Here is a 10,560-nt window from a genome sequence, read left to right on the forward strand (position 1 = left end):
AGACTACACAGTCTTGTCTTCATCTTCAACAGCAGAGCCATGGTGGTAGCAATGGTTTCAGCCTCATCTGTGACTGACTATCTCTCAGGCATCAACGCACAATTCGAAACAACACTTCCTCTTTTGAACACAGCTTGTTGCCACTTCTCAGAAATGAGGGGGTTTGGGCAACGTGTGGTAATGGTGACACAACACAACTCACACAGTGGCGTGCTGATATGTTCTCTGCTTGTGGCTCAACACAGAGCAGAGCAATGGAGGTCTGAGGAGGAAGGGCATTAGTTTTGGTTATGAAGCAAATTAATTTTTAATCTGATAAAGGCCCAGGATGAGAGAATTCGGGGATATCCAAAGTTATTATGAGCCGTCCCTTGGGAGAGACATGGATGTGTGGATCGAATTCTATAACAAGCATGTGAGCACAGCTTTACAAAGACAGAGTCGATACAAAACCCAAAGAAATAAAAACTAAATCAGTAAAAACAATGCTAACAAACATATCGAGAAGATCTATTAAATAACTGCACAATTACCTGAACTTAACTCTGCATATTCCTGTACATATTATACAGCTCTATTTATATATTGTATACATACTTTTTGTTATGATGATATCCTCTTTATTTTGTCTTATTTTGTTGTAATTACACTTATACCAATGTATCCAGAGTTGGGTCCCACAGTTTCTCACTGGTTGCGGAAACTCCAGATTTACATTTCATTCAAAACCCTCAAAGTCGACCTCATCAACAGGATACATCATCCATGGACTATGAATGTCTGCGCAATCATTTGTTGAAATATTCAAGTCTAAAACAAAGAGATTTAGGAAATAGATCAGACATGGATAAATGGAAATTAGTCATAAAGGTAAGTCAATTGTGTATTATTGGTTTATAAATGAGCTATATGATATCAAAAAACAAATTTTGCAGTTGCCAGGTTGGAAAATGTCATTGGCGTTTCTCTATTTGCAGTCATAGATATTGTTGAGACTCATTGATTGGGTTTGAAGGCCTGAAGGGTTTCAATACTACGGCTTGCTATTCAAATTTACATAATTGTGTGTCCGTTTCTTGAAATTAAAAGCACAGAAATTAAACAGATGGAGACGTTAAAATCGTCTCTGCTTGTTAAACTAGTTTTCACCCCCAGTCTTTGACTCATCCTGCAGCTGAGGACATGAGTGACAAAAAGAAAGAAAAAAAGAAAGAAGAAAAACACTGCTCAGGAAACAAGTTCCCACAAATGTGCCACACTTGGAGGTCACTGTGCTTTAACTGAGTCTGTGCATGTGAAGCCACCGCTGCCTAGTTCTTCCGTTTCCTCTAATGTTTATGGTGGTTATCTAAAACCACACCAACCAATCTGTCCTCATTTGACTTCCTGTGGTGCATTATTGCCCTAATAATGCATCAGAGGGTGTAGTAACACACTTGTGTTTCAACTCTGCCTTTGTGCAGTCAGACAGTTTGTTAGTCATAGGAACTGTTTGCATTAAAGACCTCATTGTCTTCCACTGCTGCAGGGAAGCTGTAAGTTCACTTCTTTCCTAATCCATGACGAGAGTCAGTTCACCTTTGTAGTATTAATCACTGGACTTGAACTGATGAACTTTCAACATACTGGAAAAATCATAACGCTGTCTGTCCTTCATGATCTTTTTCTCTTGAGATTCTCGCCGTCATCCAGAAAAACAGCCCAGTTACATAAAAACTTCTGAAATCTCCGACCTATTTGGATTCAAAACAACTTTGAATGAAAAGTATTAAAATCTTACGTAATATAACATTTGTTGGAAAGAAAGAGTTGGGTAAATTAAGGAGGACGCTGCAGTTCTCAGTCTGAGGCGGCAAATTAAAATGACAGCTTTAAGAGAGAAGAGGAAAAAAACAAAGCAGAGTGACATTTTTCTGAAGAAATCTCAGTTTTATAATCCTGCGACAGAGCGCAGCGAGCTCGTATTGTGTGTTTTATACGTGACTGATGTTCCTCCCTTAGATGCTATTAATCGAACTGAGTCACTCAGTCTGAGTCAGTCAGTTGAAGGTGAAACTCGCTCCAGTGAACACACACTTAAGAAACAATCTGTTATCTTGACTGACATGTTTATGAACATGAATTAATTGGAATGATCTCATTATCCCCAATTACAGTGATACTGATACTGAAAGTGTCATCTCTCAAACCTGGTGAGAAAATTAAGATTGAAGGACAAAGATTGGCTTTTTTGTGCCTTCCATAGAAACAACTTTATTGAGGCAACTTCTTTTTAAATCAGTTTTTGATGATGGTGACATCTTGTACAGAAAGAATCACCAGACTTTTTTCTTTTTCTATATAGTAGCTACAATAATAAAAACTAAAAAGCTGTTTTTACTCATTACTGCATCAGTATTATTACAAGTAAGCTGTTCCATTTGTATATACTTTCAGAGTGTTTCATTGATAATGCCAATGTAATTTCTAATTGTTAGGATTTCAAATGTAGAATCTTTACTTGATGTGGTGTATTTCTACAGTGTTGTGGTGTATTTCTACACTGGTGTATTTCGACATTGTTGTATTGGCACTTTTTCTGTTTTGTTTTACGTAAATGAAGTCAAATGTGGTGCGATTTTCAGCTGAACTGTGATTCAAGTTCTTACGAAGTGTGTTTCATTAACTCCTGGCATCATTCAAGAGCTGTGAAGAAATCTGACGCACATGACGCTGAAATGTGAACTTGCATTTTACTGGTTTTACAGGGAACAGACAGAGAGTCACTGCCACAGACGCACACACTGAAGTGCTCTAGATAGATAGAAAGACTGTGTGTGTAGACTGGTGAATGTGTCCTGAAAGTGCACAATGTTAGTGCAGTACATGCATTCACATTTTATAATCTTATCATATGCTTCTTTGTTTAAATTCACAATATAAAAAAGTGTGTAGCAAGGAATGAAGTAAAATGTTTCCTTAGATTTTCATGAACAGATAATGAAAAATTAACTCTTTTGCACACAGGTGATAAAAGGTCCGAGACCCTCAAACGAAAAAAAGGCAGAAAATAAACCAAAAGATAGAAATGCTGCCTTTGTTCTCTCTCTTTCTTCGCTGTTGTTTGTGTCTCTTTGTGGTCTTTTTGAATCCCTCTTGAATCATTTTGTGTCTCTTTGTTGTGAATTGGTTTTGACTCTCAAACAAGAAGCTTTGAAGTTGCTTCAAACAGCGGCCAAACCGAAGGCCCAGACACACGGTGACTCATAAACAAGTTGAGGTCAAGATGCAGGTCTGTCAGGTTCTTCAGGAGACCATTTCCTTAAAGGGATAGTTCGACATTTTGGCGAATTGGCCCATTGCCATAATCCCTATAGTCATAGCAGTAGGTTCATTACCTTTATTTGTCTGTGCAAGCTATTTTTAGAACGGCAGAGCAGAGCCGCGAGCTGCTCAGAGCTACGCTACAGAGGCTCATGGGATTTCTTGGTTTCCCTCATCAAACTCATCAAATACACAATCCAACAACTCCAAAATGCTCTCGTGGACAAGTTGTGACCTGCACATTCACCATGCTATGAGATAATAACCGAACATCACGAAATGGAGTCGTATTTGAGCCAAATTAATGTAAAACCGCTGATGCTCGTTCCCGTCGGGGGCAGTTTTTCAGCAAGCAGTCTCTGCATTTGCCTTGAAAACCACTCTCGTAACGTTTTGTTATTATCTCGTGGTGAATGTGCAGGTCACAACTTGTCCACCAGAGCGTTTTGGAGTTGTTGGATTGTGTATTTGATTAGTTTGATGAGGGAAACCAAGAAATCCCATTAGCCTCCGTAGCGAAGCTTTGAGCAGCTTGCGGCTCTGCTCTGCCATTCTAAAAATAGCTTGCACAGACAATTAAAGGTAACAAACCTACTTGGCAATGGGCTAATTTGCCAAAATGTTTAACTATCCCTTTAAGAAACTGGATTTTTTTTTTTTGCACTGGGGCTTTTTTCAGTCAAATGATCTTCCACATATTTGTCACAATGTTAAAAGCACAACTTTGTCTAATTTAGAGCTGTGCACCCTTAGCATTTGCATTTTTCTTAAACTTACCTGAAGGTGATGAGAGCAGACAGCAACAGGGCAAAGGTGAAACCAATTATGTGAGTAGGGGCGTGCACATACTTTTGGCCACACTGAAATAGTGTGCAGCCAAGTTGTAACCCTCTAATGTAGTAGGAGTGAAGAAGGCTAGGTTGTAGCATCTCAGGTGACACTGTTGACAAATGGGAAAAGTTTAAATTCAACAAATACGGAACTCAGCTTTTACATTTGATAGTCCTTTTTTTTTTCTTTTGCAGAGTTTAACAATGAGGCCTTCAAAGAAAAACCAGGGCCTGTTCCCTGTCCTCATATCTGATCTGCTTAACATAATCCCAAGCAGAGCCTGAGGTGCTGAAGATGCTTGACTGGTCTGAACTGGTCTCCCTGAAAAGTTTGACTGAACTTCGACTGATCATTATCAGCACATGTGGACACAATCCTATTGTCTTCTGTTTTATTCTTTTGAAGTTTTGTCTGTGTAATTCTCATTTCCTCTCACCTTTTAATACTTTCCCTCAAACATTCTTTTTTTTTTATTATTATTAAAGAAAAACTGTTTAATTTAAATAAGTTTATATAGATTTTAATAAGTGCTACCCCATACAAAACAATCTATTGCTGTGCAGATATTATTTTTTTTAATTTTGTGTTGAATTAATAAGGTGATATTTTCTTCATAGGTTTATCGTACGTCCATTATGACATCTCAGACAATGAATAAATAAAAGTATGAACTTTCTTGAACCAATCCTCAGTTTTGCCAAATTACACATTTGGTCGACTTTAAAATAAAATTGAATTTAACATTTAAAAAGTGTGTTTCTTCAGATATTCACGAAATGTTACTACCGGCATATACTTTATTGAAAAAAAGTAGCCTTAGTAGCATGCAACTAAACCCTTCTTTTCTTATATTTTCTTAAAATGCAAAAACTATTCATCACATCACTAATTACCCTAAGGAGTGTTTGAATGTGTTAGTTGAATCTTGCTGTTTGAATATTTTCTAAATTAAATGACAGGTCTAAATACCTTGGATTTATAGTTTATAGTTTATAGTTAAAAACAGGAACGATGTTGTTTCCCTCGCAACTCACTCGGACACATTTCGCCGACGGACCGACCGACTTCCAGTGCAGTTGTCAACAGAGCAGCACCACGCGTGACTCCAGGCTGAGAAAATGGTAAAAACTCTTTACTTTACCGTCCATGTGAACTAATTTCTGCCTCTTGTTACTGTTCCTGATTAAAGACGATACACATATTTATAAAAACGAGTTTAACAGTTTAAAGCTCAGTTCAAAAAGTCTTAACTGTGAATTTATCTTGTTTTTTTTTCTTTCCAGCCAAAGGTCCAGAAGGGAAAAGTGACGGAGAAAGCTCCTCACCCGTTCAGCAGGAAAGCTGCTTACCTGGCCCGAGAGGAGCTCCGACTGAAGAAGAAAGAAAGGCGAGTGGAGAGGAAATAAAAAACCACTAGTGAAGCCTGTGTTTCTCTGCTGTGACCTGATGATGATGATGATGATGATGATGATGCCATTAGTGTTACTGGTTGTGCACATGGCAGATTTGAGTTTCTTTATTCCTGCTAATGAAAGAAGAGAAAATACAAGACCAATGCAGCATAGGACATTCTAGTAATATGATAAATATTTAAGTTTAAATAAATAAATGTTATACATTTGTGTTGATAAACTGAGTTGCAATATCGTTTTTCTCTAAAACCCACAACACTTGAACTTGTAAACTCTGTTTTAATGTTCACCTTCAACTCCCAAATTGCTTCAGCATCATACAGCAAACACACATAAAAAATAAGCCTCAGTTAAAAATGTTAATATAATATTAGTGGCTATTTCTTGAACTTAAGATACAGTGTATATATAAAAACGTAAACAGTAAAGTTTGTGTGTAACGTACAGTGTTGAAGAATAAAGTCTTTCTCATTGTTTCCTCTGATTTCACAGGCAGAGAAATGACAAAGCCACACGTCTGAGCGGCACTGGTGAGCTGCTTCATCATTTGTTGTTTGTTTTGAGCACCTGCTGTGTCTTGTGTTTATAATTGATCAGAGGCCGTTGTTCGAAACCTAGATAAGGGATTAAGCCGGGATATGTTGGTTATCCTGGCTGAATTTAGCCTCAAGTCGGTTGTTCGAAAGCTGGATACCTTTATCCTGGTCAAGTTAATATGGTGATTTATTCTCTGCAGCTAGCCTGCTCCAGACCAGGCTAACAGCCAGGCTAAGTTGATTCTGTTGTCTTTATCTGTCAAGTCAGCAGTCACTCTGATCAGAAATCAACGTGTTTCACTCAGTTATTTCATGTTCTTATGTACATATTGGCCTGATTTCTAAACAAACTAAATATATTTACAATAATCAAATAACATGAAACATTTACAATATTTATTAGGTTTTTTTTTTTTCATAATTAGGCCTAGTGCTTCTCACACTGAATCTTTGCATCTGCCAGCGCTGCCTGCTTCTTCAAATGCAGGGCTACAGATGTCTGACGGTTTGTGAAATCTGTAAAACACATTAGCACAGAATTGTGCACACTGTTCTTCAGTCAATACTCAATATTTTAGATATCTGTGACCCATGATATTTTCTATGACCACTAGTAGCCTACTACATGGCTTCTCATAAAAAGCAATGGAGCAAAAATAGCAATAGATTTATTTTTATTTTTATAAAATATGTTACGAATGATGATGACCTGATGAAGGGCTGAGAGCCCGAAACGTTGTGTCAGTAAAATATTCTGGAGCAAAAACGAGGTTGTGCGGGCTATTTTTTCTATTTTTTCTATTTTCTACTGTCCATTTGGCCCAGCACCCCAAGTAAAGGATGTGCGTATATTTTCACTATTTTTTATAAAATATGTTACAAAATACAGTATATTGGACATTATTGGACAAATTGATTAATCCAGGTGTGTCTGACCTCACAACAATGGTCAGGCACACCTGGATTAATCAGTTTGTCCAATAATGTCAGACAGGAAATAAAGGAGCTGGCTTATTTCAGGTCAGTTGTGGAGCTGTGCATAAAGCCAATTAAGCCAGGATGGATTTAGGAGACTTTGTCCAACCTGGCTTTTCCACTTATCCTGGATATCTTTATTCTACTTTCGAACAACAGGCCCCGGGTTGGTTTATCATGATGAGGTTGAACAGTCACAATCCGCCTCCTACAGATGATACAGCTTGGGTCAGGTGTCATCCTGTCGCCTCCTGTTTCTGAGCACTAGTAGTGTCATTTTATACTATTATTTTGTGCAGTTATTCATGTATCTTGTAGTCTTTTTTTTTAATAACAAAAACAAACCTCTCTTTATTCACAGGTGAGAAGCTGCTGTGGTTTCAGGAACAGTTGGATCCAGAGAAGACGACTTACACCAGAAAAGAGGCCTGTGACGTCATCGAGAGGTTAAAACGACTTGAATTTGAATGAAACTATTGAAATAAGAATAAAGTAAAATTTGTTCATATACACAATTATGCTGTGTATATTTTAAATTGAATGTATTGTAGAGCAATCTGTTGTTAATTGTATGGATATAATCTTCCTACTCAGGCCTCCACTTTTTGTAATTTTTGTAAAATATGCCAATGTTTTTACACTGTATTTGAGATAATTAATCATAACTGTTAACAATCACATGTGCTCTGTTTTTGTAAGGCAGCCGAGTTTGTCTAATGAGCTTTTGTGTGTTTAGGTACCTGCAAAGATTTGCCTCTGAACTCGAGCAGATTGAGCTGATGAACGGGATCAAAGGTCGTCAGGGTCGTCTCCATGGCGCCAGAGAGGCTGCCATCAAACAGACCATTGAGCGGGAGCGAGCGCAATATGAGGGTGCTGGATTTGGTGAGTCATCCCTGGATAAATGTTTACACACACACACACGTATATATATACACGCATACACAAGCATCGTTTGAGTGTGAGTTTGTAACGCTGCTGTGTGTCGTCTCCTCTGCAGAGATCCCAGACATCATCAACGGGAAACACCTGAAAACATTCAGGTCAGTAAAACGGGACCACGGAGGGTTCACTCAGTTATTTTACCGTCTCTGTTACGACCGAGTCGAGTTTTTCGCCTTGTATAACTGAAATTAATGTTTGATCAATTTCCTGCTTCAGATCTTCCAAACATTCTCACATCAACATGACATTTTCTAAACAACAGACCCTGAAAAAATTGACTTTACTCAAGACAAGGGACGTCACGATTATAGATTTTTTTGGTACGATTATTGTCACAGAAATAATCACGGTATTACGATTATCACAAAATATAATTACATTACTAATTATTTACACAAAATATTATCTTTTAATATAGGACCAATTATTAATCCCCCAGGTGAAGTGTTTGAAGTATTACAGTCATTATTTGTCACCTATACCAAATGTTTAGGTTTTTTTATCGTTTATTTTAATTACAAATTACACACTTACATTCCTACCAATTCAATGTTATGTTAGGTAAATGATCCAGTATCTGTACACCTACCACATCTTTTTTGGAAAGTGACGGTATTTAGGAATCTTTACGAGTAAGTAATTGTGGCGTTTAATACCGGGATTAATTGTAATCCCGTGACAACAAGTAATCGTAACATTTCCACTCAAAACTTGTTTCTAACCCCAACATTGATCTGATCTCTCCTCCCTGCACTGTTTTCTAATCCAAATCAACCACTACTAATTGTCTTAACTGTGCAGCCTTTGTGATTTTCAATGGACCTTGGACCGGCTCAGTTGTTGGAAATATATTATTATTAATGATGTTGTTTTGTTAGGACTGAGTTGTATCTGCACTTTACCTCGTGTTGTAGTTTATGAAGATCGTCTCTGCTAACAACGTGTCGACTCTCTGTTCTGGCAGGGAGTGGTCTGGTGATCTGAAGAAACTCCCGAATATTAAACTGCGAAAGGTGTCGAACAAAGGTCTGGACACGAAGGACGAAGGACAGGAGAAGGACGAGGCCGAAGTCGATGATAACGAAGAAGATGATGATGATGATGCGTTGGATGATGAGATGGTTCTGATGTCGGACTGAAACTTGAGGCTCTTGGACTCAGTGTTAAAAGACTTGTTACAGAAAAAAAAAAAAAAACATTTGTAAGAAGATGTTGCTGCACCGTCTCCGTCCACAAGATGGCGCCACAATCTTTAAAGATTCATGTTTATCAAAATCACAACACCAGCCTGTGAGGGGTTCTACATTCATTGTTTATTCCACAAACAATATATGTAACCTGAATAATCAGTTGTTTTTTTTTAATCCAATCAGAGATAGAAAAAAAAAGATGTTAAGTGCTCTGATGTTGTGTTGGAAATGAAACACAGAGAAAATTGTATCTTCTGTGACTTCGACAGTGACACTGGTAAAAAAAAAAGAAAAGAAACAAAGTGTAAATAGCAGTTGCCTTGACACTCACCCAGCGTGAGACAAACATGTTATAACCTGATGTAAAACATGAACTATTGGCAACCATGAAAGCTGTGGTAGTTGTATTTGTGTATAAGTGACGAACCCCGCGGAGCAGGACCACGTACAGCTGCAGACTGTCAGAGGAAAACCTCAAACATTTGGGCTACTTGAGATCTTTACTATTTTTTTAAGGAGTATTCACAACTTTCCTATGACAGTTAAATGATTTTTTTTTTATAACATTCAATTTTTTTTTTTAAAGATAATCAGACAGAGCTAAAGATACTGTTTAAATAATTGTTTCTCTATTCATAATATCTGACTCTTTGGTGTCTGAAGACCTGATTGTCTGAGGGGAGTTAAAGCCTCATCATGCTTCAAACAAAGAGCTACTGTATGTTGGAGTCTCCAGCCCCTTCTCCTTCTTCTCCTCCTCCTCCTCCTCCGCACACAATAATGAACCAGACGTGCGGAGGTGTGTGTGCAGGCTGTGTGTGCAGGCGTTGGAACGTCTCTCAAGCCCTTTTTGTTTTTATTTTCATTCTTACCACAGTAAACTTCATCACGTCTCCAAGTGTGTGATTTAGAGCACCTCCAGAAATGACTGTGGAGAGACTGTCTCACAGTCGGTGAGCACCACTTTGTTTCCATTTCAACGACTGCAGCATCTTGCATGTTGTTGTTGTTGTTGTGGTAACATTTTCTGGTAACACTTTATAATTAAGTACACACTATTAAGCATTAGTTAAGCATTAAATACTGAATTCATCATTTATAACGCATGAATACTCATAGGTATGCAGTTTATAAACACAGTTAAAAATGTTTTACTCATAGGGTTAGGGTTAAGCACTAGCTGTATTTATAAACTTCATACTAATGAGTATTCATGCGTTATAAATGAAGAATTCAGTGTTTATTAATGCTTAATAGTGTGTACTTATTATAAAGTGTTACCCATCTTCTTACAGCCATTCTTGCAAATTCCTCCGACAGAACCTGAATATAATATCTCAGCTTTTAAATTTGTGGATATTGTGCCAA

The 10,560-nt window shown here is 37.6% G+C and overlaps 1 protein-coding gene across 1 annotated transcript; it reads left to right on the forward strand.

The window, feature by feature from the left end:
* The first annotated feature begins 5,167 nt into the window (after positions 1 to 5,167).
* Positions 5,168 to 9,584, forward strand: tma16 (translation machinery associated 16 homolog). Its single transcript, XM_083973282.1, has 7 exons — positions 5,168 to 5,255; positions 5,418 to 5,525; positions 6,043 to 6,076; positions 7,419 to 7,503; positions 7,794 to 7,942; positions 8,058 to 8,100; positions 8,967 to 9,584. Exons 1-7 carry the CDS (start codon positions 5,253 to 5,255, stop codon positions 9,139 to 9,141), a joined length of 597 nt encoding a protein of 198 aa, XP_083829408.1. The 5' UTR covers positions 5,168 to 5,252; the 3' UTR covers positions 9,142 to 9,584.
* Positions 9,585 to 10,560: the final 976 nt, after the last annotated feature.

Source organism: Trachurus trachurus (assembly GCF_905171665.1).
Source record: "Trachurus trachurus genome assembly, chromosome: 1".
NCBI classification, from domain to species: domain Eukaryota; kingdom Metazoa; phylum Chordata; class Actinopteri; order Carangiformes; family Carangidae; genus Trachurus; species Trachurus trachurus.

Coding starts and splice junctions, on each gene's coding strand:
- tma16 (XM_083973282.1), top strand. Junction 7,504..7,793: donor GCCTGTGACGTCATCGAGAG/GTTAAAACGACT, acceptor TTGTGTGTTTAG/GTACCTGCAAAGATTTGCCT. Junction 8,101..8,966: donor AAACACCTGAAAACATTCAG/GTCAGTAAAACG, acceptor CTGTTCTGGCAG/GGAGTGGTCTGGTGATCTGA.